The 27,867-nt window shown below is 45.9% G+C and overlaps 4 protein-coding genes and 1 long non-coding RNA gene across 10 annotated transcripts in view; 3 read left to right on the plus strand and 2 right to left on the minus strand.

Annotated features, from left to right (window-relative positions):
* Nucleotides 1-1,248: 1,248 nt before the first annotated feature.
* Nucleotides 1,249-3,198, plus strand: LOC116181744. Of its 2 annotated transcripts, none has more exons than XR_004147324.1 (5): nucleotides 1,249-1,889; nucleotides 2,047-2,138; nucleotides 2,305-2,734; nucleotides 2,784-2,836; nucleotides 2,895-3,198. It is a non-coding gene; the product is annotated as an uncharacterized LOC116181744 (long non-coding RNA). The 2 variants fall into 2 exon arrangements; XR_004147323.1 differs by having other exon boundaries at nucleotides 2,787-2,836.
* A 4,059-nt stretch (nucleotides 3,199-7,257) lies between these two features.
* On the minus strand, nucleotides 7,258-9,067 carry LOC116181742 (UDP-glucuronosyltransferase 2B7-like). The gene is made up of 4 exons (XM_031502163.1): nucleotides 8,200-9,067; nucleotides 7,931-8,150; nucleotides 7,662-7,881; nucleotides 7,258-7,611 (listed from the first exon to the last, which is right to left on the minus strand). Exons 1-4 carry the CDS (start codon nucleotides 9,013-9,015, stop codon nucleotides 7,326-7,328), a joined length of 1,542 nt encoding a protein of 513 aa, XP_031358023.1. The 5' UTR covers nucleotides 9,016-9,067; the 3' UTR covers nucleotides 7,258-7,325.
* Nucleotides 9,068-11,482: 2,415 nt separating this feature from the next.
* On the plus strand, nucleotides 11,483-13,045 carry LOC116181723 (mannose-6-phosphate isomerase). Its single transcript, XM_031502142.1, has 2 exons — nucleotides 11,483-11,634; nucleotides 11,685-13,045. Exon 2 carries the CDS (start codon nucleotides 11,745-11,747, stop codon nucleotides 12,954-12,956), a length of 1,212 nt encoding a protein of 403 aa, XP_031358002.1. The 5' UTR covers nucleotides 11,483-11,634; nucleotides 11,685-11,744; the 3' UTR covers nucleotides 12,957-13,045.
* Nucleotides 12,939-16,632, minus strand: LOC116181724. The gene is made up of 5 exons (XM_031502143.1): nucleotides 16,438-16,632; nucleotides 15,428-15,871; nucleotides 14,840-15,173; nucleotides 14,589-14,784; nucleotides 12,939-13,269 (listed from the first exon to the last, which is right to left on the minus strand). Exons 2-5 carry the CDS (start codon nucleotides 15,865-15,867, stop codon nucleotides 13,055-13,057), a joined length of 1,185 nt encoding a protein of 394 aa, XP_031358003.1. The 5' UTR covers nucleotides 15,868-15,871; nucleotides 16,438-16,632; the 3' UTR covers nucleotides 12,939-13,054.
* A 2,788-nt stretch (nucleotides 16,633-19,420) lies between these two features.
* Nucleotides 19,421-27,867, plus strand: part of LOC116181725 (transmembrane protein KIAA1109 homolog) — a 34,585-nt gene continuing 26,138 nt past the window's right edge. For 4 of the 5 annotated variants that reach the window (XM_031502148.1, XM_031502144.1, XM_031502145.1 and 1 more), the window contains exons 1-12: nucleotides 19,421-19,860; nucleotides 19,909-20,209; nucleotides 20,262-20,644; nucleotides 22,418-23,002; nucleotides 23,055-23,320; nucleotides 23,368-23,706; nucleotides 25,064-25,390; nucleotides 25,437-25,631; nucleotides 25,681-26,288; nucleotides 26,342-26,647; nucleotides 26,698-26,931; nucleotides 27,015-27,503. In XM_031502148.1, the coding sequence (XP_031358008.1) occupies nucleotides 19,575-19,860; nucleotides 19,909-20,209; nucleotides 20,262-20,644; nucleotides 22,418-23,002; nucleotides 23,055-23,320; nucleotides 23,368-23,706; nucleotides 25,064-25,390; nucleotides 25,437-25,631; nucleotides 25,681-26,288; nucleotides 26,342-26,647; nucleotides 26,698-26,931; nucleotides 27,015-27,503 (4,319 nt within the window). In that variant the 5' untranslated portion in view covers nucleotides 19,421-19,574. The remainder of the gene's footprint in view (nucleotides 19,861-19,908; nucleotides 20,210-20,261; nucleotides 20,645-22,417; nucleotides 23,003-23,054; nucleotides 23,321-23,367; nucleotides 23,707-25,063; nucleotides 25,391-25,436; nucleotides 25,632-25,680; nucleotides 26,289-26,341; nucleotides 26,648-26,697; nucleotides 26,932-27,014; nucleotides 27,504-27,867) is intronic. The other variant, XM_031502146.1, reaches the window with a different exon arrangement.

A 27,867-nucleotide genomic window follows, 5' to 3' on the forward strand; every position in this document is an offset into this window, starting at 1 on the left:
ATAAGTTCCCCCATTAGTCTTCACTACCCCCCCCCCCCCCTAAAACCCAATTTCCTCTGTTCCCCCTGAGAGGTGGTTCCAGAGTAATTGGTTCGCCCGCCTCAGGGTCTTTGATCCCGACAAAAAAAAAGGTCTGCTTTGCGGTCTCTGTGTGACCCCCCTCAATTTTCTTCCAGGAACTCATTCTACCCTCTGTTCCTTTTTGTAAGACTCTTGGAGTCTGGCACCTTCCTGGAATTTGTTCAATTTCCTCGCAGCACCTCCTCCACGAGTCACATTTTGCCTTTCTTATGACCTTCGGTGAGTGTTGTTCGGTACCAGCATTTTGGATTTCGATCCTTTTCCGGATCTTCCCCGCTCCTACTTGCGCCCCGTGTGCCCTTACTGGTTTTGGGAGGTTCTTCGCTTCAACAAGTCGAAGTTTCTCCCTCCTTCCACTGGTCTGCTCTCTCTACTTCCGCGACTTCAAACCGTCCACCTACACCTGGTCTGCGCATGCGATCAATAGCGCTCCTCCTTGAACCGAAACCGCCCCAATGGACAAAAATGGTCGACTCTGTCAAGGATCCAAGTTTTGATTCGCCCTGTCTCCTCTTCCGACAGCGTTCCTTCCAGGTCTTCATGGACAAAAAGCCATTCTGAAGTTTCCAGCTGCTTCGCTAAAGGTTCTTGTATCCTTTACGGCCCCAGTTTTTTGCCTTTTTTGGGCTACTTTCCTTGGGAGTGCTGTCATCAGACCGGTGTCCCTGAGGGATTTTTAAAATACTCTGATTTACATACACAGGGTGTTCCTACATATGATGTAAAGGAAGGAGCTAATTCCTTGGCTTCTTTTATGACTAAAAGTTCATGAAAATGTAGGTTCGCAAACGCTTCGTTACCAATCTACAGGGTGTTTAAATTTCAAAATTGTTTAAGTTTTTTCTTTTATATCTTCTGCAATTTTTTAGATATTGTAACGTGATTTATAAATTCGGGTTCGATTTATATCAATATTTATTAAACAAAACTAAAACACTATAAAAACCGTACAATTTATATCGACTATTTATATCACACACTTCGCAATTTATATTTCCGCGCTCGATGTTTCATACGTACTCGATCTCGTTCGGTAGTAAACTGCCTGCGATGTTCGGTCCGCAACCATTTATACACGCAAGCAATGTAAGTCCAGAACACTCGCGTAATTACCGGATAAGTCTGGAATATTCCTATACAAATCACACTATCGCGCGCGTAGAAAATTCCAGAGCGCCAAAGGCGACGTCATGTCTGGAGCGTTTCCGTTACAATATTTTGCTCAAATTTGAAATATAACTTATGCTGAAGGGCTTACATCTTTGGTAGTAAGAATCTACAGGGTGTTCTTTTTCAGGTGTCATGTTCCATTTTCTTCCCCTGAACTTTTTTTCTGTGCGCCCCTCGCAGATTGTAAAATCAAAATTTGATTGTCTGTTTTGTCATGTTTGCGTATTTTCGATTGTTATTGAGAAAAAAAATCAATTTTCATTTTTCATTTTTAAAATGGTCCAGTAAGTTTTTATTAGTTTTGACAGTTTGCATTTGAAATTGTAACTTGTGTTTGCATATGTTTATAACTTAAAGGTTTAATTTGTAAAGTATGCGAAGAAATTATAACACCCTGTACATTTGTAAAGGAGTGGACCTATGTTTATATGAACCTTTAGTCATAAAATAAGCCAAAGAATTAGCCCCTTCCATATTTAGGAACACCCTGTATAATAAAAACCTGAAATTTAATGTCATGCGTAAAATTCGCTGTAGCCCCCATAGTCCCCCCCTTAATCCAGCATTGCCGACGACTTCTGCGATGGATCAGATCGAATTCAAGCCTGGATTATATGGACATGGTTCACGAAAACGAGGTGAGTACCTTAACGGAAATTCCCAAGCCAAATTTTGATTTCATACGTAACGTAGCGTAAAGAAAAAAATTATTGAATGTCGAAAATTAATTATAATTCTAATTGTTTGTTCTACACAAAAACCAGAGGTAATAGCGTTTTTTTTTTAATTTTTCAGTTATTGGTAATGGCGTCCGAAGAGAATCCATGCCAGTAGCCCGCGGTCGTGAACTCCCGGCGCTTCCCGAGTCAGAATTAATAAGGCTAAAGGTAAATTTCCACCTCTTTATTAAGACGTAGTAGCAAATGTAATAACGGCTTCACTTTCTGGCGTCTCCTTCAATAAAGAAAAATTAACCTCTCCCTCCCCCAACATACATTTTTTGATTAATTTTAAATTTTGCAATTATATTAATTCAACTTTCTCTTGTTTCAGATTCTGGAAGAGCAGCCTTATAAAGGTAGGGCGCATGTTTGTATTTTCTTAGTGTATTTAGCAGTGGGGGAAAAGTGAAGTGTATAGTGCAACCAAAAGTGATCTTTAGTGAATTATGGAAATCTCCGTTTGACAACAGAAAATAACTGTAATTATTCTTCGCAAAGTTGCTCTCGTGGGATCAGTCAGTTTGCTTTGTATCAATGTGTATGACTATGGATTCATAGCCATACCGTTTTACAAAGCGAAGTGATTGTTTTCTGCGGATTTAACTTTGAAGAAGGATTGCACTCTTTAACGGAAGGGGAAGTAAATGGGCTTTAATAAGAATTGTCCCACTAATCTATCATTGATTGTTCTCAGACAAGGCACGTGAACTTCAACCACGCTGGTGAGAATTTCTCCGCCAACTTGATCCTGCTCAAACAATGTAAGCACACCACAAGTACACTCAAATCAAATCAATGAGTTTTTGTTAGCAGGATCCCACCCCTGGAACAGGTAACTGGTCTCTCGTGCGGAAAACGTTTTGGTAAAGAAGGGCTTTGCGATTAACCAGTTTTAGGTGTCGTAACGGTTTCTCGTTACAGTTATTCCTATCCTTGAGATTGTCACTTCACGTCGACCATCCAACAAATCAACGGAATTGGACAATTTTCACTTAGGCAGGGGACCAAGACTAAGACTACGGCTTCAAATAAAAGTTAACGGCACTTTGTACGAGCCCAGACGCATATGTATTGGACCACATGAAACGTTGCTTTACCTTTTTGTTTATTTTATAATTATTGCCGTTGATAAAAGTGTTGAATATCTGTTTTGGTCCAATACATATGTGGCTGGGCCCTTATATACTTTTCCCAGTATTGTTAAAAAAAATGTAAAATGTTGTACTTATACCAAACAAATAAATTGTAATGAAAAACAAAAATTACTATTTGAATTAATTATGTGCGTGGTAGGTTCGAATTGGAACCCTTCAACTCGTACAGTTAATTTTCGATGGTTACCAGGAGCACATAAGAAATAAAGGGGCCATTTCAATCCCCAATTTTTGTTTAATCTTCCAAGAACGGTTGGTTCAAGAGAATATAGTCACTTTCTCCTATTATATGAGTGACTGGTTAGCAACAATCCTGGAACTCTTCTCCGGATATCAGAAGAACTAATAAATGAGTAATATCCATTACTGTAACGGGGTATTTCATTTCTGGTTACCCGGAGTCATGTGACTGTCTTCCTGGAGGACTCCCCCCTCCCCTACAATTGACCACCAATGAAATATAGGATCGAATTTTAGCATAGACCTTGAAGGGAAGAGCTCAGATCAACTACTACTATCAATTTCGTGGCCACGGTCTTTGTAAACCTTAATATCAATTATGTTCTACTACAACAAATAAATGTCACCGTACGTCATAGAAGGAATGTCCTCCGGTAGGAAATGCTGTTGAGACAAAATAAACCCGAAACGGTCCTCCTTACGACGACAATGACTCGGAAAATCAAACAATGGGGCTGCAGATTGCAAGAGAGTAGGAAAATTAGACTGTTCCTCAAGAAATCCACGCACTGGAATCCCGCTGAATTGCATTTTTGCAATGCAGACGATGATCTCACAACTTTTGGTAGCAAGATCTTCTGCTATCTACGGCTCGCTGAAACCGGAGACTTCCGAAAGTCATTGTGACAACCACACTCTACAGAATTTAAATTCGCAGAATAAAAAATATGACCGCTAATTTTAATGTGGTTTTCCGTGCACGAGAGTTGTGAGGGCTAAACGTTTTGGGGGAGAACGTAGTACCGGGATACCCCCCAGCTGTAAGGGCGATTTCATGACCCTATCGCAGAAGCAACATGGTAGTTTTTGGGAAAAGATAATCGATTACTTCTGAGTGCCGGAGGGTATTCCATTAATCCATCTTAAGATTGTTGTAAATTTATTGTTAATTAACTAGTTACTGCAATCGGATCTGAAAAGCGTCTAGCATTATTAAATAGAAATAAAAAATTTACATCGTTTTGCCTACCATCTAACAGCTCTTGGGCCGTTTTAGAATCAACGATTACGCTCAATCCATCGATTTCCAGCTCCATTAAATTCTCATTCTGTGATTCACTCACTGGCCCATATGAATAAAAGTAAGCAAATGCTTATACTTGCAAAATTCAAAGTAAATACTCGTAACTGCCCCTTCATACTGGGCGACTTAGCAGCGCTTCTAAACAGAAAGACAGGACGCAGTGCAGCGCTTCTAAACCATGCTAAACAGACCAGTATAAAGGGGCAGTTACGAGTATTTACTTTGAATTTTGCAAGTATAAGCATTTGCTTACTTTTATTCATACGGCCCATTGTCTCAGCTATCTATGAGTAATGGACTACACCTATGCATTTACAGCAAGTTCTGATAATGAAGCGGTTATCTTATAATGTTCCAATATCGATAACCTAATCTTGAATTCTACGAATTTTACTATCTGTTGAGCTTTCGCGGGAATGGCTCCTGGACCGGCTTCCGGTGGCAGAAGAAATACGGAAATGACGTACGCTGCTGCCGAAGTACCTACATGAGCCAAACTCTAGATTATACAGTGGTTCCATTGTCATTTCCAAAAAGAAAACCCATGATAGTACTGAGGATTAGGGAGGAAACGTGGTCTAGTCTTTATCTGTCGGGTGTTTTGAAATCTTCGCCAGGGTTCCATACCCCAGGCCCCCCGGTACTATTTTCTACGGAATACTATTATTCAAAAGGGGATCTGATCATTTTCCCAAAACCTATTATGGATTTCTGGAGGGCTAAACGTTTTTTTTTTTGGGAAAGGGTGCTACCGGGGGGTCTAAATACCCCCCCCCCCTCAGTAGATTATACAGTGGTTCCATTGTCATTTCCAAAAAGAAAACCCATGATAGTACTGAGGATTAGGGAGGAAACGTGGTCTAGTCTTTATCTGTCGGGTGTTTTGAAATCTTCGCCAGGGTTCCATACCCCAGGCCCCCCGGTACTATTTTCTACGGAATACTATTATTCAAAAGGGGATCTGATCATTTTCCCAAAACCTATTATGGATTTCTGGAGGGCTAAACGTTTTTTTTTTTGGGAAAGGGTGCTACCGGGGGGTCTAAATACCCCCCCCCCCTCAGTAGATTATACAGTGGTTCCATTGTCATTTCCAAAAAGAAAACCCATGATAGTACTGAGGATTAGGGAGGAAACGTGGTCTAGTCTTTATCTGTCGGGTGTTTTGAAATCTTCGCCAGGGTTCCATACCCCTCCAGGCCCCCCGTACTATTTCCTACGGAATACTATTACTCAGAAGGGGATCTGATCATTTTCCCAAAACCTATTATGGATTTCTGGAGGGCTAAACGTTTTTTTTAAAAAGGTGCTACCGGGGGGTCTAAATACCCCCCCCCCCCAGAAGATTATACAGTGGTTCCATTGTCATTTCCAAAAAGAAAACCCATGATAGTACTGAGGATTAGGAAGGAAACGTGGTCTAGTCTTTCTCTGTCGGGTGTTTTGAAATCTTCGCCAGGGTTCCATACCACCAGGCCCCCCGGTACTATTTTCTACGGAATACTATTTTGCAGAAGGGGATTTGATGATTTTCCCATAACCTATTATGGATTTCTGGAGGGCTAAAGGTTTTTTTTGGGGAAAAGGTGCTACCGGGGGGGTCTAAATACCCCCCCCCCCAGTAGATTATACAGTGGTTCCATTGTCATTTCCAAAAAGAAAACCCGTGATAGTACTGAGGATTAGGGAGGAAACGTGGTCTAGTCTTTCTCTGTCGGGTGTTTTGAAATCTTAGCCAGGGTTCCAGGCCCCCCCCGTACTATTTCCTACGGAATACTATTATTCAGAAGGGGATCTGATCACTTTCCCAAAACCTATTATGGATTTCTGAAGGGCTAAACGTTTTTTTGGGGAAACCGGGGGTATTCCATATCAATATAGTAGATTATAAGTGGTTCCATTGTCATTTCCAAAAAAAAAGGCGGCAAAAAAAGGGGAGTGGCTAGAGGTGTCATAAGATCAGCGAAACAAAGGAAAGCGTGACGGAGAAAACGGGGAGAGAGAAAACGAAATTGGAAAAGGGGGCGAGTGCATTGATTTGAGGAGAAGAGGAAAACATCAAAAACTAACCGAAGGAGTAAGTAGAGAAACAATAAGGGCGGCAAATGAGATAGACAAAATGAAAGAGAAGATGACGGAAGAAATCGGAGGGTTAAGGGAGGCAATGAAGAGAAGGGAAAAGCATTAGAATAAAGAAAAAGAAAAAGTGATGGAGAAGATAAGAGAGAAAAAAGGAGAAGAAAAGCTACAAGTAGCGGCGAACGTAAAAGTGGCGAAAGCAATTGAAGTAGGGGGAAATAGGTAATAGTTTCGGAAATCACATGGTAAAAGAAGAAGGAAATTGTGAGGAGTAAGAGAGAGTTAAAGGGAAGTAACTGACGAGTTGACGTATAAAGAAAGAAGGAGACAGGGAAGTGGCTGAAAGACGAAAAGGAAAAGGCAAGGAAGTGAGATGGAGGTATAGGAAATTAATTGCAGAAAATGGAGCAACACAGAAAGTGTGAACTGAGTGGACGGGGGCGGGGTTTGACAGACAAATTAACTAAGTATAAAACAGGAAGGAGGGGAACGGGGGTTGAAGAAGGAGGAATGGTTACGTTGAATGGGGTGTCACTGAGGTTCTATGGTCTTCCCAAAATACACAAGGAGAATATACCACTCGGGTCCATTTCTAATTGATAATGGTACAGTGTGGCGACGGGCCGCATGCACACCTGGCAGCAAACTAAAACGTGCTGCACCCTCATTGGTCAAAACGGCCAACCGAGCGTAGTGTTGTCAAATTAAGAGAGTCATAGTTACTCCTCGCCGATCGGGGGTGTAATCTATACGTGGTGGTGGTAGAAAGTGAATTTGTGCGTCTTCCTATTTCTTAGTAATTGTTTAATTATAATCAAAGACAGTACTATGGCCCTTGTACTTCTCCATCGGAGCTTACGAGCTTTTCTTCTCGGATGACGTAGACTTCTTCCTTACAAGCCTAATCAGCGACCTACAGACGAACGCAATCGTCAGTAATGAAAGCGAAAGGCCGAGCAATAACGCCCCGATCACGTCCAGGAGTAGGTACTGGTACCACGGCAAGTCCAAAAGCGGACTTCTGAGGTGCTTCGCTCCCTTGTGCCGTATCACGTACTCCGTCCACCAAATTGCCTTTTCAAGCCCGCTCATTGGCTGATCGCGAGCTAGTTGCGCCAACTTGGTGACAGTATTTCGATACCTAAAACTCCAGGTCATTTGCGCGGGAAGCAACGGTCATGATTCTCTCACTTGGAATTGCCGATGACTTCAACAATCGCCTGCCTAAAGCTCTCCCTCTCCAAATTCTTGTAGTTCAACCCCAACCCGAATCCCCTGTTCACCATCTTCCGCACGTTGAAGGGCTGATCGCCGAAGAACGGAATTCCGAGCATCGGCACGTGCGACTGGATCGCCTCGTCCATGGACTGCTGGCCTCCTTGCGTTATGAACAGCTTAATGTTCGGGTGCCCTGAAACGTAACCCCTCTAGCGATCGAAAATGCAATGCAGGTGACTCACTCAGCACGTCTTCCTGAGGCAACCACTTTGCCACGACAACGTTGCGGGGCTTCCTGGAGATGTTCCCGCCAAATTTCCAAAGTACTGTGAACGGCAGTTCTGCGAAAACACCGAGCATCATATCGATCGTCTTCTCCCCCAGAAACTCGCTCCGAACGTTGGTTCCCAAGCTGAAGTAGATAAAACCGCCGGTAGCGGCGTCCAGCACCAGTTGAATGTCCTGTAAATTAAACGCGTTTAAAACTCGGACGTTGACCCGCGAACCTTACCTGGGGAAGAGGTCGCGGTGGGCTCCTGTGGAAACCGTCGCCGCCGATTTGCACGACGGCCGGCACAAGCGGCCGATTGTGATGGAAGATGGGATCGGCGTTGACGAACAGCAAGCTGATGTTCTCGGCCATCTCCCTGATTGGAGGGTAGTCGCTTCCGAAGTGCTTCTCCACCAATTCCTTTTCGAGCTCCTCCATCTCCAGGTATACGTTGTTGTAACCCAGCTCGTAGAGGAAACTAGACACGCGCTCCGTCAGCGTTGGTCCATCTCCGAAGGGTAGTAAATTGTCCGGGAACAAGCTCGAGTGAATCGGATTGCCGACTTTCTTCAGCATGGCGTTCGGAGCGTCTATCGTCAACATTCCGATGTAGGGACAATTAAATCTGACGGCAAAGGGCAGTATGCTGTTCCAGAGGTGCTCCAGGATTACCAAGTCGAAACGTGCGTCTTTGTCGTCGATCAATTCCCGAACCGGTGGGAATCCCAGTAACTTGTCCACCGTCGGGAGGGCGTTCGTAAACATGTACCTTACTTGACGCGCGAGGTTCGTGTCCCCCAGCTCGACTATCTTATGCATGTGTCCTTGGGTATCATCTGCGAAGGTTCCCAAGTCGATCTCCGTTAAATTCACCAATTTTGCATCTTTGATCGGGTGCGTGGTGATGGTCGTCACTTGATGACCGCGTAGTGATAACTCCCTCCAAAACGGTTTGAAGAACGCCTGGTGGCTGTAGCCTGGCGTCAGCACAACCCCTAAAATCCTAGCTGCACTTGCAACTCCTATTAAAAGGGACAGTTTGACGAGCAGCAACATGACGACGACCCAACGACTCGAAATGAACGGTGGGATCTTTTATCGCTCACGCTATCAAATGCACTCACGCCTATCACTGGATAACAACGTGCCTTGTCCCGAAGGTCGTCCAATTACTATTTATTTAACCGAAAAGTTCGTAATCGGCTGATATTAACGTTTTTGCTACATTCATACCAAAATCAGCAATCATACGTGGAAAAACATCCGTGACTACCTCCTCAAACTCCCCTTCAAAATTTTCCATTTCATTCTATAGGCTCTGTAGGTCTTTTCCTGTGGAGGTGTTTCAACCCTTCATACAAAAAGTATGAGTAAGCACTCTTGTAAAGGTTCTCTGACTATACCAGGACAACAAGATAGAGAAAGAGGTTTTTTCCACAACTAAGACGCTTATTTGCGGTTTCAAAGGATCTCTTACATGGCTTTTACTGACTCTTGGAGGTTTTTGGAAATCCTTAGGACTTTATAAGACTTTTCTTTTTTTTTTCAAGAAAACTACCACGAGGGTACTGTGGATCATAGGAAAAGGTTATCGAGTCCTTTGCTGGGTTGTTTTAAACCTTTGCTGCTTTAAACATCATTTTCAGGAAGTGGTCATAGAACTTCCCTCGCTGGAGGGTTCCATATACCCTGGCATTCTCATTGTAATCTTTGGAAAAAGATAATATCAACTCTTTACGTTTACGGGGGCGGGGGGGGGGGGTTCTTCCATTTTAGCGTTCAACCTTCAGGGCCTCCATAATGATTTTTAGAAAAGGACAGATAAATCTCTGTTTTAGAATCGTATTGCTAAGTTCGATTGTCTTTTCTTTCAAATTATCGTATGTGCTAACACTAGACGTTTTTTTGGGGGTAATATAGCACCGGGGGGTGTGGGGGGTATGGAATACCCCCCAGCAGTACCCTCACCAGAGGAGGACTCGTTAATTCCTTTATCTTTAGTACTCACAGTAATCTTTGGGAGAAGAAAATCAAATCTTCGTATGCTGGGGGGTATTCCATACCCACTAGACCCCCAGGTACTGCTTTCACCCATGCTAACCTTCAGCCTCTTCACCCCTCTTATTATATATTTTAGAAAAGGGCAGACAAATCTCTGTTTTAGAATCGTATTGCCAAGTTCGATGGTCTTTTCTTTCAAATTATTGTATGTGCTAACACTAGACTTTGGGGGGGGGTATAGAATACCCCCCAGCAGTACCCTCACCAGAGGAGGACTCGTTAATTCTTTATATCTCTAGTACCCACAGTAATCTTTGGGAGAAGTAAATCAAATCTTCGCATGCTGGGGGGTATTCCATACCCCTCAGACCCCCCGGTACTGCGTTCTCCCATGCTAACGTTCCCTTTCTTCACCGCTCCATTATAGATTTGAAAAAAGGACAGACAGATCTCTCTTTTAGAATCGTATTGCTAAGTTCGATGGTCTTTTTCCTCAGATTATCGTATGTGCTAACACTAGGCGTTTTTTTTGGGGTAATATAGCACCGGGGGTCTGGGGGGTATGGAATATCCCCCAACAGTATCTTCACCAGACGAGGACTTGTTAGTTCTTTTTATCTCTACCCACAGTAATCTTTAGGAGAAGAAAATCAAATCTTCGTATGCTGGGGGGGTATTCCATACCCCCCAGACTCCCCGGGACTGATTTCTCTCATGATAACGTTCACCCTCTTCACTGCTCTCATAATAGATTTTAGAAAAGGACCGAAAAATCTCTCTTTTAGGATCCTATTGCTAAGTTCGATGGTATTTTTCCTCAAATTATCGTATGTGATAATTCTAGATGTTTTTGGGTGAAAATATACTACTGGGTGGTCTGGGGGGGATTGGAATACCCCCCAGCAGTACCCTTATCAAAGCAGGACTCGTTAATTCTCTTTATCCCTAGTACTCACAGTACTCTTTGGGGGGGAGAAGGAAATGAAATCTTCGTATAATCGTATGCTGGGGGGTATTCCCCCGATACACATATCGTAAGCGCGGAGACCATGTAAAAATGTATTTACGTACGCGTATAGGCAATTTATGGGTCGTAAGGTAAAAATTAATCCCATTTCTGTGGGAAAAGATAACGGTTTTTTGATGGCGTGGGGTTCCCATTTCGAATAGTCCACAATACAACACTCCCCGGCTGTAGGCGGTAAACTTCTCCAGCACGCCACTGGTGGGTCTATTTGTGAATTTTAACGGTTATAATCCGACGTGACTCCCGAAAAATGCTCCTGCATCACTCTGGCGGCTGGCCTGACGATTGATTGGTGAAAATTATTCACAATTTTTGTTTCGGAGGTCAAAAGAAAGCCCTTTGTGTACGGATTTGTTTATTACGTACCTTAAAAGTTAAACTTTCGTAATTTTAAAAATTGCATTTTGCGGGTAACCCAACGCATGCGCATTCTTACGGAGTCACGTCGCATTCTAACTACTAGTGTTGTTTTTGTTTATTGTTAAAATGTGGTTTAAATTTTTTCCATTTGGGGGGGTGGGGTGCATTTTAGCGGATCCTTCACAACGATCTGAACTCTGGAGTAAGAGCAAACATGCGATGGACATTGAAATGGAAAGTCAAAGTCAGATAAAATGTGTTATCAAAGAGTACACGCAGTCCAAATCGTAAATAAACAACCGTGACACAGCTGACACTGACGTTATCAAATTTTTAGGTTAGGTTGTTATCATTATATAAAACGGGCGGCCGGTGGCCATTGGGTCAGTAGAACGCGATGGAGCTGCAGTGCGAGGTGCAGACATACGAGTGGGGCAAATTGGGCCTCGACAGTAAAGTGGCTGTTCTTCACAAGTTGTCGAATCCGACCTTCGAAGTCGGTGAAGATACGCCGTATGCGGAACTGTGGATGGGTACGCACCGCAACGCGCCCTCAAGGGTAAAGGAGACGGGTGAACTACTGTCCGCGGTCATCGAGACCAAACCGGAGTACCTGGGAGAGCCGGTGCGCCTAATGTTCGGGAATGAGCTGCCGTTTTTGCTCAAGATACTCTCCATAAACAAGGCGCTTTCGATTCAAGCTCACCCGTCCAAGGAGATCGCGAGGGAGCTGCACAAGTCCAACCCGGAGGTGTACAAGAATCCCAATCACAAGCCGGAATTCGCGATCGCACTGACACCGTTCGAGGCCCTTTGCGGCTTCCGCCCGATTGCCGAAATTAAAGAGTTCATGAAAAACATCCGGGAGCTCCGCGCGATTGTCGGTGTCGATATATCTGAGAAGTTCATTCTTAGCGACGCCGCAAACGAGAAGGACATGCTAAAGACGTGCTTTCGCAGTTTAATGCTGTGCCCGCAAGACGTCGTTAGCGCCCAGCTAAAGCAGCTACTGTTTAAGTTTTCCGGCCGCGATGAAAAGACGCGCGAGGAGCAGATGGCGCCACTCCTCGAACGTTTATACTCGCAATTCCCCGACGATATTGGCTGTTTCGTCGTGTACTTCCTCAATTACGTTGTGCTACAGCCGAACGAGGCGATTTACTTGGGCGCGAACGAGCCCCACGCCTATCTTTCCGGCGATTGCGTCGAGTGCATGGCCTGCTCAGATAACATCGTACGTGCCGGGCTCACGCCGAAGTACAAGGACGTCGAGACCTTGTGTCGCATACTGACCTACCAGACGAAGCCGGCCCGTGAGCAGCTGCTACGTCCGACCGTCGAGGACGCCTACTGTCAGGCGTTCAAACCTCCCGTTCCCGATTTCGCGGTGATCAAAATTGAGGTACCCGCCGCCGTCGGCGATTACACCTTGAAACCCAGGCAGTCTGCGAGCGTGCTGATCGTAATCGGCGGCGGGGGACGAATGGGTTCGACGCGTCTCAAGGCCGGCACCGTCGTGTTTATACCTGCGAATGAGAAGTACGAAATCGTCGACATTACTCAAGACATCCTCATGTTTCAGGCGATGGCGAACGTTGACATGTTTTAATTTATTTTAATTTAGTGACTAGTGCAGGGCTCTATAAGGTACAGATTGTCTTAATCTAAATCACATAAAATATATCTGTAGTATTAACACTTGGAGTTTTAGGCGAGTAGAAGCGCCGCGACGATCAGTAGAACGTTCACGGCGCACCTGCCGCTCGCGGTGTTCCCCCCGTGCGGATTGACCAGCCCGAGCTGATTGGGCTCGTCCACCTCGTTGCTCAGTTGGTGGCCGGCGGCCGGGTACCAGGTCGTCGACGACGATGTTTGCGTCCTCGACCTTTCCCACTCGAGCGGCTGAACTTCTTTTCTCAACTCTGAAAAACAGAAATCGATTACGCAATTGCCGGTTTGGTAACTCGGTTGACGGGAGCGATCGGGGTGACCTATATTCGGTTGTTTTCTGCTGATAAACTTTCGATCTTTTGTTTATAAAACGTAAAGGTTACCGTTAGGTTATCGTACGAGATAAAACCGTATCAACTTGGACAAAATTATTCCATTAGGGTAGGGAAGGTACACTGGGGCATTTTCATCCCCCCCGTCTCCTATCTTCACTATTTCTGCCATTCATTAGGCATTATCTATCTCTTTAGTTTATATTTTGGGCCTTATTGCATCTTCAGATATGCTTAACCTCCCAGAAATACTCCCCAGCACACTTTGAAATGATTCCTTTTTCCTGGAGGGTATTCCATGCCCCCAGACCCCCCGGTGTTACATTCAACCCCAGAGTTGTTAGGATAATCACCCTGTTAAGATTTTTGTTTTGGGAGTGTCATCATCACACTGTCTTTTTTTTCTGGGGCATAGTACATAATCCACCAGGGGTCTGAGGGATACAGAAAACCCCCCCAGCTCATTTGGAATCGATTCCTATATCCTGGGGGGCATTCCAGACCCCCCCTGTGATGAATTCGCGCCCCCAGAATTTCGTGTATATGTTTGTCATCACACTGCCCTTTCTTGTGGGGCATAATTTAGAATCCACGGTATGGTCTGAGGGGTATGGAATACTCCCCAGCACACTTGGAATTGATTCCTATTTCCTGGGGGGCATTCCATGGCCCCCAGACCCCCCGGTGTTACATTAAACCCCAGAATTTTTAGGATAATCACCATGTTTGTCTTGGGAGTGTCAGTATCACAGTTTTTTTCTTGTGGGGCATAGTACATAATCCACGGTAGGGTCCGAGGGGTATGGAATACCCCCCCCCCACTCATTTGGAATCAATTCCTATTTCCTGGGGGGAATTCCACACCCCCCAGTGATGAATTCTTCCCCATAATTTCGTGTTTATGTTTTATAATGTCACCATTGCGCTGTCTTTTTTTGTAGAGTATAATACATAACCCGCTGGAGGGAATATGGAATACCCCCCCCCCTAGCACACTTGGAATCGATTCCTTTTTACTGGCGGACCCCCCGGTATGAATTCTCTCCCCAGAATTTCGTGCATATGTTTGTCATCACACTGCCCTTTCTTGTGGGGCATCATACATAAGCCACCGGGGTGGCTGTGCGGTATACCTGCGACCAGAAATTTTTCTTGGATGTTTCATACGATTAGTTCCGGCGGCTGCGGCGCCTCACCTCGCTCGAATACATGATAGTTACATAAAAAAAGGGCCTCACCTGGAGACGTACTCAGAACAGTCCACGTCGACGTAGTGACACCTTGACCGGACTGCGACGTCTGAGGTGCTCCCGTACTGACGCTGACCTGCGTATTTTGCGTCGGCGGCGCGTCCGACCAGCTGCTAGCCCGACCGTACGAGGCCGGCCTCGTTCGCGAGCCCAAGCTCTGCGAGGACGCCAGAAAGCTGGAATCCTGCAAAGCGACCTCCACGTACCTATCTCTGGTAAGAATCGTACCGTGAACGTACCTGCGGATCGTCAATCGTCGGCGTGTACAGCGAGACCGTCGGAGTCGGTCTGGGCGACGCCACCCTCGTCGGTGAAATCTCCTTCGCCGCTAAATCGTCGTGCCGCGTGTTCCACGGGTAGATCTCGCTCGGGGACGTCGACAGAGAAACCGCGTCGAACGGTAGAGTGCAATCGCCCGAGTTCGGTATGTAATTGAAGCACTGGTCCTGCAGGAAGCTGAGCGCCTTGTCGATCGTTTGCGCCGAGAAGCGCGAGGCCGGACCGTTGGGCACGCCCCTGTCGCAGGACTCGCGCGCCTCCCGAAGAACGCACTGCTTGAAGCGATCGTGCGAACTGAAATTGTTGTTTTAGTCTCGAATTTCAATTGTTTAAATGAGTTAGGAGGCGGGGGGCGTGTGACGTCACTTGTTTCCTACAATTTTCCCGATGCGAATAGAAGAATAGAAAAAGAAAAATTGCGCAGAAATTGCAAAAAATTCAAAAATTGTTTGGGCGGGGGGGGGGGCACTTGTATGTGAATTCTGGAAAGGGTGAAAAATCCAAGGAATTTGCTTGACTATTGAGTTCGTGGCATTTCTTGAACTCACCAGCACAGAGTGGCCTTAGAGATGACGTCGCCTTGATCGACCTGCTCGACGAGGAAGCGGTAGTGCGAGCCGCAGCGTCCGTCATCGATGACGGTGCCCTTCATGCACGGCGCGTGCTGCAGGTACTCCTTCTGGTAGCGAGGCTGCGTGCACATCTGATGGACAGACTGTATCGGATTCTCGATCGCCTTGTTGAACTGCGACCGCTGCTGATCGGTGAAGCATCGGTCCGTGAACCTCTTCAGGCAGTCGACGAAGTCGTTCCACGTGCGACACACCAGGTGGACGTCGTTCATGTTGTCGGGAAAGATGAGTCGCACCTCCTTGATGAGCGGATCGGCCATCCTCACGCACCTCTCGTACTCCGACTTGGAGCAGTCGTACTGGAGGGCGGCCGAGAGAAGCATCGCGTTCAGGAGGACCAGGGCGTCGATGTACATTTCGCTGGAAAAAAGAAACAAGATGCGATATCTCGTTACGCTTTACGCGCGCGGATGTTAACTAAACAAAAATTGAGCTTTCTCCCCATTATTTCCTGTGGCGCGCATTGTTTGTATTCACGGACTGTGGCAATGACTTTAGGCGGCGAATTTACATTTTCGGACACGAAGCTAAGTGCTCCGACCCTTGGAAAGACGCGCGATTTTCCAGTTATCGGGGGAGGTATCGATTTCCCTCTGAATTCTTAACAAAAGAAAAACGCGCCTTTAATTATCGGGTCGTCGACATTGAATTTTGATGGGGCGAAAATTGCAAATCGCAATTGACGCACTAGGCAGTGGAAAATAGAAGGCCGTCCTTATTTACTGACCGCGGTCAGTTTGCGTGCAAATCCATGAGCGGAACCGGAAACAGTCGACCAGGCAAACCTTTTCCCACAATCACGGCGACTATTCGTAAATTAAAGATTTTTACAAGAGGCTCGCGCGTATTTGGGTCAATTGTTTCCTTTTGTTCTTCGCCTGGTCCTCTTCTGGAAGCTAAAAGTATAATATAAACCTGCATCTCACCTCTTCGTCGCCCGATGTAAATATAGGTAAAGACACTTCGAGAAGAAGAAGAAAGTGATCTTCGTAAACTGGGAAAGTTGGCGCGTTACCACCTACGCGTAAAAAGGCACACCGTACGCGAAGTGCGACCACGACGTACTGATGATCTAACCGCACGCTTTCCACAGAAGGTTATGCATGAAAAACTTTGTAACTATCGATTTTGAGTGAGGTAATGCGCTTTATTGTTCGTCCGCTAATTAGGACCGAGTTGTGTTTGCAAAGTGGTAGGTTCGATGGACGTATACGTTCATTTGTCCAGTTCATGCGAGTTGATTCAAGGATTTGTTACTTAATTTTCGGGAACTCTTTATAGTGTACCACTTCTTCCATGCAGTTTTCCCAACACTGTTCTCCATCAAGACTCTTTTAAAAGAGGAGAGAATTGCAAGAACTGAAAGTAAATTTTAGAAGCTTTTGCTACATTTTTTTTGGTGTCCCCTGTACCTATATCTCTTAATATAAACTGCAAAATAGCGTAATTGTTCTTCAATTTTTTTTAGCTCCGCCGGCTATAATAATATTTAATTTTTAATCGATCGAAGGTGGCTCGACCTTCTACGAATTTTAGAAACAAGACCGTTGACTCTGCTTCATTTTTTAGTAGTTTGTCGACTGTTCCCAATTTTCTTTGAGTTTCGTAAACGTCTCTTTTAACTTTTAAGTCGCATTCGCGATTTGCAAAGTAGCCAAACAGAGAGTCCTGGAGTCCCGAGATGAAACGGGAGACTCGTGTAGGCTTTTGTAAGACCTTTACATAGACTTCTAAAAGGTGCACCACATCATCAGCTAAGCGACATCCCCACTCTCTATCGTTTGGGCCAGATTTTATTGGCTTTGTATGCCACGGTGTGAAGTCGGTTAAGTGAGACCTTAATTTTCGATCTACTTACGAGCAAGCGATAAATGACGGTACTCGAGACCGATAGTCCACGGGAACGCGGAACTGGTATTAGGGGATAGCAGTTTTCAGAACCAAAGTTGGAGGCCCGGTGTCCCCACTGACAGCTACAGTAAAAATGGTTTCCTTCTTACAGAACCAAAATTAGGCACCATTAGGGGGGGGGGGTCCCTTCCCCTGCAAAGGAGAACTCGGTATTTCTTTCTATATTATCCCTAGCACTTGTATTAGTAGTCTTTGAATAAATTAATCCAGTCTTCGCATTGCTGGTGGGTTTTCCATAGGACCCCCCTACTGACCCCCCGGTTACCCAGTTTTTACATACGCTCTCGGCCTTCAAGTCTCTCATGAGAGTCCTTGACCAAGGACAGTCAAGTTTTGCTTTCTTGGAAAGTATTCCATGCTCCACAGGATCGTGCCATTGTTTAGGAGAAGAATGGAGCATCAGGGAGTCTGGGGGAGGGGGGGAATTTTCCTCCCCAGCAAAGGAAAGCTCGGTAATTCTTTCTATATTACCCCTAGCACTTCCATTGGCAGTCTTTGAGGTAAATTAATCGAGTTTTCGCTTTGCTGGTGGTTTTCCATAGGACCCCCCCTCCCGCCCCCCCGGTTACTAAGTTTCTACATACGCTCTAGGCTTTCAAGTCTCTCACGAGAGTCCTTGACCAAGGACAGTCTAGTTTTGCTTTCTTGGAAAGTATTCCATGCTCCACAGGATCGTGCTTTTAAATCCCATTGTTTAGGAGAAGAATGGAGCATCAGGGAGATTGGGGGAGGGGGAATTTCCCTCCCCAGCAAACGAGAGCTCCGTAATACTTTCTATATTACCCCTAGCACTTGCATTAGTAGTCTTTGAAGTAAATTAATCGAGTCTTCGCTTTTCTGGTTGGTTTTCCATAGGACCCCTCCCCCTTCCCGACCCCCCGGTTACTAAGTTTGTACATGCGCTCTCTGCCTTCAAGTCTGTCACGAGAGTCCTTGACCAAGGACAGTCTAGTTTTGCTTTCTTGGAAAGTATTCCATGCTCCACAGGATCGTGCTTTTAAATTCCATTGTTTAGGAGAAGAATGGAGCATCAGGGAGTCTGGGGGGAGGGGGGAATTCCCCTCCCCTGCATTGAAAGCTCTGTAATTCTTTCTCCTAGCACTTGCATTGGTAGTCTTTGAGGTAAATTAATCGAGTCTTCGCTTTGCTGGTGGGTTTTCCATAGGACCCCCCTCCCGACCCCCCGGTTACTCGGTTTTTACATACGCTCTCGGCCTTCAAGTCTCTCACGAGAGTCCTTGACCAAGGACAGTCTAGTTTTGCTTTCTTGGAAAGTATTCCATGCTCCACAGGATCGTGCTTTTAAATTCCATTGTTTAGGAGAAGAATGGAGCATCAGGGAGTCTGGGGGAGGGGGGAATTCCCCTCCCCTGCATTGAAAGCTCTGTAATTCTTTCTCCTAGCACTTGCATTGGTAGTCTCTTGAAGTAAATTAATCGAGTTCGCTTTGGTGTGGAATATTCCATACAAATATCAGCTTCAAGCTCTTGGAGCGCTCTCAATACACTAAACACACAAGAATGCTGCACCGGAGTCTGGGGTATGAAAAACCCGCCAGTAAAGGATAGCTCGATATTTCTTCCTCTAACGCAGACATATGGTAGTTTTTGAGAGAAATTAATCGAGTTTTCGCTTTGCTGGGCAGTATTCCACACTACCCAGATGCAAACTCTTCGGTCCTAAGTTTTTTTACATTTTGGGACTCGAAAACCATTTGCGATTCTTGAAGTATTGCCCAGTATACGATTCTTTTCGGAATGCACCTGGTATAATCTCGTTGTAGTTCAAAAGTATGAAGAGTAGTTCATGTGTACTAACATTTTATTTTTTAGAACTCATTTTGTTATAATAGGCCAAAAATGTTGGAAACTTTTTTAACAAATATTTTAATAAGTGGTCGTAAGTAAACTGGGAAGGAGTATTCTTTGATTATATATTACTCTGTACAATAGTCAATAATCAATCTGTTTTAGTTCAAGCGAATCGATAGTAGTCCACATGTCCTGTCACAGTAGCTGAAATGTACTGCACCTCTAATCATTTGTGTTTACTCAAATGACTGTTTTGTGATAAAATCGATAATTATTTCACAAATATATAACAATAAAACTAATAATAAAATGCCGTAGGTAAAGAAAAACGCCCCCTCAAAATGATTACGACATTCCTAGTGCCGATCATTTTCATCTACTTCACCTTCCCGACTTCGGAAGAACTGGACTCGGTGGACCTGTCCCTGCCGGAGGCCTCCCACTTAAACACCACCATCGGCTTTCCCAACATCGAAGTGAACTCGAATTTCCTCTGGCTACTCTTCAGCCTGGTCTCTGCGATATCGTGGGTAGTTTACATCACGTACTACAACTCGAGGGTTGCCGGATATGTGATCACGCGAATTATTAATCGGATATTCATCAGCGATGGTTACTTCAAAATCGGTACGGCTCCCTTCCCCTGGTCTCGCTATAGTTAACCGTCAATTTTAGGATCGTTTATCGTCGACGCCCTGGCCGGCAAGGTGATGTTTCGCGATGTCGTGTACATCACGCACGATTACAGCGTGCGAGTGCAGGACGGCTACCTGATCTTCCGCTGGTGGCGTTCGTACGTTCCGAAGGACGTCAGCGAGGACCTCTCCCACTCGGACACGCGTCTCTCGGTCGTGCTCAACGGTTTCGAGCTGCACACCTACAACCGTTCGGAGATGTACGCCGGCCTCGAGAAGATCTTCGGCCTGGAATCGCACATCTTTCCCGATAATCTCGATAAGAACGAAAACAAGGAGAGGTACGTCGTCTTTCCGTCCGCAATTCCGGATACCCGGTAATGATCGTTTCAGGACGAACAGTAACTCGACGATCGACAAGTCGAAGAATAAGCAAATATCGGAGGCGACGATGGCGCGCACGTGGCGCGACCTGATACCCGTAATAAAGATGGACATTTCGTCCGGACGGCTCGTGTTCGGAAATCGACTGGTGCCGACCACTCTGAGCATCACAATCGAGGAGTCCCACTTCGTGTACTCGACCAAGCCCGCCGTGAACACTCTGGATCGTTTCATGCACTTCGTCAAGTGCAAATCGGAGAACGTACGCGTTATGCTCGTACCGAGCCCGAAGTACACCGGCATGCTGGACGAGCCCCCTCGATATATGGGGGAGGGATTCGTTTTGATGTCGACGAATGACTTGGAACTTTACTTCTACATGGACGAACCAGGTAATTTTTATTTCCTATCAGTGGCGGGTCTGAGGCCCCCACACCTCCTTGGAACCTTAACAGCAAAGGCGTGGAGTGACTAAGGCCTATACCTATGAATATATAGTGCCGATACTGCAGGTGAGGGAGAAGAGAAAACTAAGAGGAAAGCTAGCTCTCTCTTAAATCCACAGTATATTTTTAATCTGATGTATTGTGCTCCTGATACTTTTTGTGGAGAGGTTGGTATCAGGAGAACATGGCAAACAGTATATTTTTTTACCTTGTTAAACTGGTCAGCTCCTGATACTTTTTGAGGAGGTTTTTGTATCAGGAGGATAAAAGAAACAATTGATTTTTGTCTTTTTCTCAACTTTTTAATCGGACGTGCTGTAAAGTGTGCTCCTGATACTTTTTGAGGAGGTGTTCGAATCAGGAGAACATGACAAACAATATATTTGTTTACCTTTTTAAATTGGTCAGCCCCTGATGCTTCTTGAGGAGGTTTTTGTATCAGAAGGATAGAGGTAGCAATTGATTTTTGTCTTTTTTTTTCAACTTTTTAATCGGACATGTTGTAAAGTGTTCTTCTGATAGTTTTTGAGGAAGTGTTGGTATCAGGAGAACATGGCAAACAGTATATTTTTTACCTTGTTACACCGGTCAGTTCCTGATACTTCTTGAGGAGGTTTTTGAATTAGGAGGATAAAAGAAACAATTGATTTTTATCTTTTTTTTTCAACTTTTTAATCTGATGTGCCGTAAAGTGTGCTCCTGATACTTTTTGACGAGGTGTTGGTATCAGAGGAACATGGAAAACAGTATATTTGTTTACCTTTTTGAACTGGTCAGCTCCTGATACTTCTTGAAGAGGTTTTTGATTCAAGAGGATAACAGAAACAATTGTTTTTTTTTTCAACTTTTTATACGGATGTGCGTTAAAGTGTGCTCCTGATACTTTTTGACGAGGTGTTGGTATCAGGAGAACATGGAAAACAGTATATTTGTTTACCTTTTTGAACTGGTCAGCTCCTGATACTTCTTGAAGAGGTTTTTGATTCAAGAGGATAACAGAAACAATTGTTTTTTGTTCAACTTTTTATACGGATGTGCGTTAAAGTGTGCTCCTGATACTTTTTGACGAGGTGTTGGTATCAGGAGAACATGGAAAACAGTATATTTGTTTACCTTTTTGAACTGGTCAGCTCCTGATACTTCTTGAAGAGGTTTTTGATTCAAGAGGATAACAGAAACAATTGTTTTTTGTTCAACTTTTTATACGTATGTGCGTTAAAGTGTGCTCCTGATACTTTTTGACGAGGTGTTGGTATCAGGAGAACATGGAAAACAGTATATTTGTTTACCTTTTTGAACTGGTCAGCTCCTGATACTTCTTGAGGAGGTTTTTGAATCAAGAGGATAACAGAAACAATTGTTTTTTGTTCAACTTTTTATACGGATGTGCGTTAAAGTGTCCTCCTGATACTTTTTGAGGTGTTCGAATCAGGAGAACATGGCAAACAGTATATTTTTACCTTGTAACACTGGTCAGTTCCTGATTTCTTGAGGAGGTTTTTGAATTAGGAGGATAAAAGAAACAATTGATTTTTATCTTTTTTTTTCAACTTTTTAATCTGATGTGCTTTAAAGTGTGCTCCTGATACTTCTTGAGGAGGTGTTGGTATCAGGAGAACATAACAAAAACTATATTGTCTAGCTCGTTAAACTGGTTGTCTCCTAAGGTTTCTTGAGGAGGTGTTGGTATCAGGAGAACGTAAGATTTTTGTCTTGCAGGTATTGTACCCGAACAACCCGTGCAAATTACTCTGGCCAATGGCGACGTGGTCGACTCGAGTCCTCCACTGTGGGGTATCGACATCAAATGCGGCAAGGGAACCGACTTTAGCTACGGCCCGTGGGCCGATCGTCAGCGCGAGCACCTTTTCAAGTTCTTCTACCCTCAAACGTACCTCCCGATGGAGGTCACGAAACCGCTCGAACCCGGCGACAAACGCCAGATGCAGTCCTTCGACGTCCGCCTCCTCTTGCAGTACGAGGCCACCATCGACATTCTCTTCTCGAAGAACAAGGAGACGAACGCGACCCACGTCAACGTCGGCGCCGGCAGCTACCTGGAGATCACGATTCCGTGGGTCACGCTGAGCCAAGGCTACACGACGCGCATCAACGGGCAACTGCTCCACCTGGACGCGACGACCAGCTTGCAATTTCGCGATTTCGTCTCGACGGAAACGTTGGAGTTCTGCGTCCAGTGTCACTATCCGCTGATCTGGAACGACCCACAGCTCTGGGAGCTGAGCCTGACCGGATGCAAGGCCACTGTTAACCTCATTTTCTCCCACAAGTGGTTTTTTCAAGGTAACTCGCGTCGAAAGGTCTCGAAATCATCACCGATATCGACTTCTGTTAGATTTAATCAACGATTGGTCGTCGAAGCAACGGCCCGATATCCTGCACTTCGTCCCGTACACTTGGAGATTTGGTTTGACCTTGAAGCACTGCGAGCTCCTGACACTTGTTAACCAGTACAACTGGATTGATTGCAGCAGCGTGGGACAACGACAGCGTTTGGAGAACACCCAGATGGCGCTGTGCGCGTACTTTCTGCATCTGTCCTTCGATTTACCCTTTGAGGAATTTCTACCCGAAACTATTCCATTAAATTTTAGTATACAGGTGAGTCGCCGAGTATTTGTATCTTAATTAATCGTTTCTCGGTATAGGGCGAAAGCATAGATTTGAGCCTATTCATCCCCGAATACCACACAAGCCGGGACATAGTGCTGTCGCTCGAGAAAAATTCCAAGGTCCTCTCGAAGGACGGTTCGATGACGAAGAAGGCCGAGATCATACCGAAATGGAGGAACATCTGCGTGAACAGTTTGGGCTGGGTCGACTTCTGGTGGGTGCCGATCGGGGCGATCAACATCGGTTACGTCTATCATCCGTCGCCGCCGTTGGGACCGACGCCGCAGGCCGACATTTCGACTCCGGTGAAGGAGGAGCTTCTGCTGTCGCCGATAAGGTTCCCGCGCAATCGAAAGGCGCATCGGCCCTCGCATGTGAGTACTAGTGTGCTGTGCTATTCCATAACCCCCAGACCCCCCCCCCGGTTTTACGTACTGACCCTGAATGTTTAGTGACCTATGGGATAGGGAATACTTTTTTTCTGGATCTTTTTGAAAAACTGTCACAGGAATCCTTAGGAATGAACCCTTTGAGTGAGAATGTGGAACCGGGGGGGTCTGGAATACCCCCCAGCCATTTCCTGTAGCTCACGAAAATTTTAAGACAGTTGTAGGAAATGGAATATCGACTCTTTCATTTCCTGGGGGTTATTCCATAACCCCCCCAGACCCCCCTGGTTCTACGTTCTGACCCAAACTGTTTAGTGACCTATGGGATGGGGATTTCTTTTTCCAAAAGGAAGATTTGATGGTTCTTTATGGAAAAGGTCATAGGAGTTCTTAGGAGTCAACTCTTTGAGTGAGAATGCGGGACCGGGGGATAATACCCCCCAGCCATTTCCTGTGGCTCACGAAAATCGTAAGACAGTTGTAGGAAAAGGAATATCGAATATTCCAGACCCCCCTGGTTCTACGTTCTGACTCAGAATTTTTAGTGACCTATGGGATAGGGAATTCTTTTTTCAAAAGGAATATTTGATGGACCTTTATGAAAAAGGTCGCAGAAGTCCTTAGGAATGAACCCTTTGAGTGAGAATGTGGGACCGGGGGGTCTGGGGGGGTATGGAATACCCCCCAGCTATTTTTTGTAGCTCACGAAAATCCTAAGACAGTTGTAGGAAAAGGAATATCTACTCTTTCATTTCCTGGGCGGGGGGGGGGGTATTCCAGACCCCCCTGGTTCTATGTTCTGACTCAGGATTTTTGGTGGCCTATGAGATAGGGAATTCTGTTTTCAAAAGGAAGATTTGATGGTCCTTAATGAAAAAGGTCACAGGAGTCTTTAGGAATGAACCCTTTGAGTGAGAATGTGGGACCGGGGGGTATGGAATACCCCCCAGCCATTCGCTGTAGCGCACGAAAATCTTATGATGGTTGTAGGAAAAGAGCCATCAGATGTTTATAGTTCCTGGGGGGTACTCCATACCCCCCAGACCCCCCGGTTGTACATTCTCCCTCAAAATATTTGGTGTACGAGGCTATGGAGTGAGAAAATCCTCATTAAAAAGGAAGATCGGATGGCCCCTTTTGGAAAACCATCATGATAAGCGTCAGGGCTGAACATTTTGAGTGAAAATGTGGTTCTGGGGGGTATGGAATACACCCCAGCCTTTTCCTGTAGCTCACGAAAATCTTAAGACAGTTGTAGGAAAAGGAGCACCGAATCTTTCATGTGTATTCCACCTTGACTTGAAATTCTTTTGTAGAAACTTTGAGGCATTTTTCCTTTCAGGACGGAACCCAAAAATTCGATCCGACAATCCTGAAACCCGACAAGGTAACCGTCGAGTTGGAAATCGGGCCCTCTGTGCTTCTACTGTACGGCACGGCCTTGAGAAACTTCCTCAACTTCAAAGAGAACATTTTCGGAGACGACCAAATGTTCGTCGACATGCAGACGAGTAACTCGCCGGGCGAGAGCCAAACAGCCGAGTTTAAAAACGACGACAGCTCGCATGTGCCACTTGAGCTGCGAGAGGAGTTCGATGAACGATATTACCGCCCCCTTGAGGTTGACGTTTCGGTAATAATGCACGATATTCAGGCCCACTTGTTGAAGGTAAGCCAATTAGAGATGGGCGAGAGCTAAACGTTGTACGTTTTAGTATTGTAATCAGAATGACCCCCCGTGCCCGGTGATTCTTATCGAGAGGTTTGGGTTCGAAATGAAAAAGCGATACGACCAGACCGAGCTGCAGCTCTTAATCAGTCCATCGGTGCTGCTCGTCTCCGATCACATAAATCGTCCATCCAAGGACAAACAATTGAACCAAGGCCGTCTGACGTTATCTGCCTTACAGGTAGTGGTACTGAGTGTTTTGATCTAGTAAGCCTTGATTTTGTGTGTAGATTCGCGGTCACGCGATGTTCTCGAACGAAGGCTGCTCGCTCGACGAGGACACCGTCGAGTATGCGTGGTTGCTCGAAATTCAGCTGGGGAAGTTAAGCGGCAAACTGACCGCGCCGCAATTGCATTCGATTGTTCTCAGTCTGGAAACCCTAGTGCTTTTAATGGCGGACACCGAGAACGAGTTGAACTCCCCGACAAATGTCAACATGCTGACCACCACTCGCGTCGTTGCCACCACGAAGATGGCACCTCAAAATCTCTCCCAAAACGTGCAGCAAACAATTCAGCAGTTTCTACAGCAGAAGGCCAACGTCGCCAGCAAATCCACGGCGCAGCCTGCCGAAAAATCGGAAGTCGTTCTCAACGTGACGAACGAAGACGCCTCTAGCGTTCACAAAATGAAGTACAAGTTCTGTCGGGTGGCGATCGACGCCGTCGACTTTTGGCTCGTCGAAAGCGGCGCCGCGTTGCAACTGTGGATATCCCCGGTGCGCCTATCGACCTGCAACCTGCACGGCAAGCAGGTCGGTAACGGGCTCAGCGCGATTCTCTACAGCATGTCACTGCGACAGCTCATCTGGCAACATCACAAATACTCGCACGCCAAGTAAGCCCCCCTCCCCTCCCTCCACGCGCGCGTCTCACGTTCCGCTTTTCCAGGCAGGTGAGCGACTCCGACCACTGGCTCGAGGTGGGCGTCGTCAACTTCGCCCCGCTCGTCATCGAATCGGCGATGTCCGCGAGCGCGAAAAACCAAGAGCTGCACGCGCTCCAACAGAAATTCCTAAAGACCCACGACGCGAAATGGAAGAAGCTGTCGTTCTTGTGGCCCGAACTCTCAAAGTCGACGGACAAGTGCGGCTGCAGCGGCGGCTGCGCGTTCTTCGGCGGCAACCGCAACGGGGCGAAGTTCTTCAAGCCGACCCGAAAAGATCTCGACGAGGGAATCAACATAGCCGCGTTCTGGTAAGCGATTTCACTTCGGTCACGCACTCGCCTATAATCTCGCGTTCTAGCGTGAACGAGAGCGGCAAAGATCCCGGTTTCGGGCAGAGCATCCTCCACGACGGCCTGCTGATCTTTCGCACGCCCCCGTACATCGTTAACGAGATCTTTCTACAGGACTCGGCCGTGAGGGCGCCCGCGGCGGACAGTTCGGGCAAACGGACCGAGACGCACGCCTCGTTTTCCAGTCCGATCAGTTTAAACGAGCGGAGGATTAGTCGGCGATTTTCTTCTACGTCGATCAGGTAGGCTTTTACTACAACGCTCAATTGTTTTCCGTCATCTTTTCTTTTCAGACTTGTATCTTCTGATTTCATTGTTTTTTTAGGAGCAAAGACGTGCCCTATTCGAGATTGATGGACACACTCCCCCCCAAGCTGGACAGCGACTCCAAGCTTCACTTCGAGAAGGGAAACCTGAACGTCCCAGACAAGGAGTCCTTCCCGAAGAACAGCATCTCCGATTCGAAGCTAGCGGTCGACTATTTCGGCGCGCAACCGAAGAGCGAGCACGTCTCGCCGCCCGCCAAACCGAAGGCGGTCAACATGTCCGAGTCGCACCACTCCCTCGGCGCGAAGGTGAACTCGGACGAGCAACTACAAAAAGCGGTAACCGGCCGAATCGACTGTCTCATGGGGGCTTCATCATTTCCGTTGCAGATTCAGAGGACCGTGTCGATCTCAAGCGAAAATCATTCAGAGGCGTTCTTCTCCGCCGACGAAGATTTGAACGTCAATTCGCACAACTCGAGCTTGAGGAATTCGGTCGTGGGATCTAAGGGCACGCTAATCAGGCAGGACAGTGGCGCCCCTAAGGTGTAAGTTTCCGGCGACTGAATTCGATCATTTTCAATTCATCCGAAATCATTGGTATTGGCTGTACAAGTGCGAAATACTAAAGTAGTTCAAGGTCGCTCACCATCTTGCGGTGACCTTGGGAAGTAGCCCAAATTCAAAGGTCACCTGCCACGTACCGGTGACCTTGGAAAGTAGGTGAAGGTCAAGCTGAAACTTTACTTTGCCCCCAAAAGTGAATGACTATTTATGCGATGCCAGATCAGAAGTCAATGGTTTGATTGTTGTAGGTCAAAGGTGAGGTTTAAAGATTACCTTGAAAAGTAGGCCAAGGAGAAGTTCAAAGGTTGATCGGCACCTGACGGTGACCTTGCGAATTAAGTCAAG

The sequence above is a fragment of the Photinus pyralis genome, unplaced genomic scaffold (assembly GCF_008802855.1).
Source record: "Photinus pyralis isolate 1611_PpyrPB1 unplaced genomic scaffold, Ppyr1.3 Ppyr1.4_unclustered_Scaffold19, whole genome shotgun sequence".
NCBI classification, from domain to species: domain Eukaryota; kingdom Metazoa; phylum Arthropoda; class Insecta; order Coleoptera; family Lampyridae; genus Photinus; species Photinus pyralis.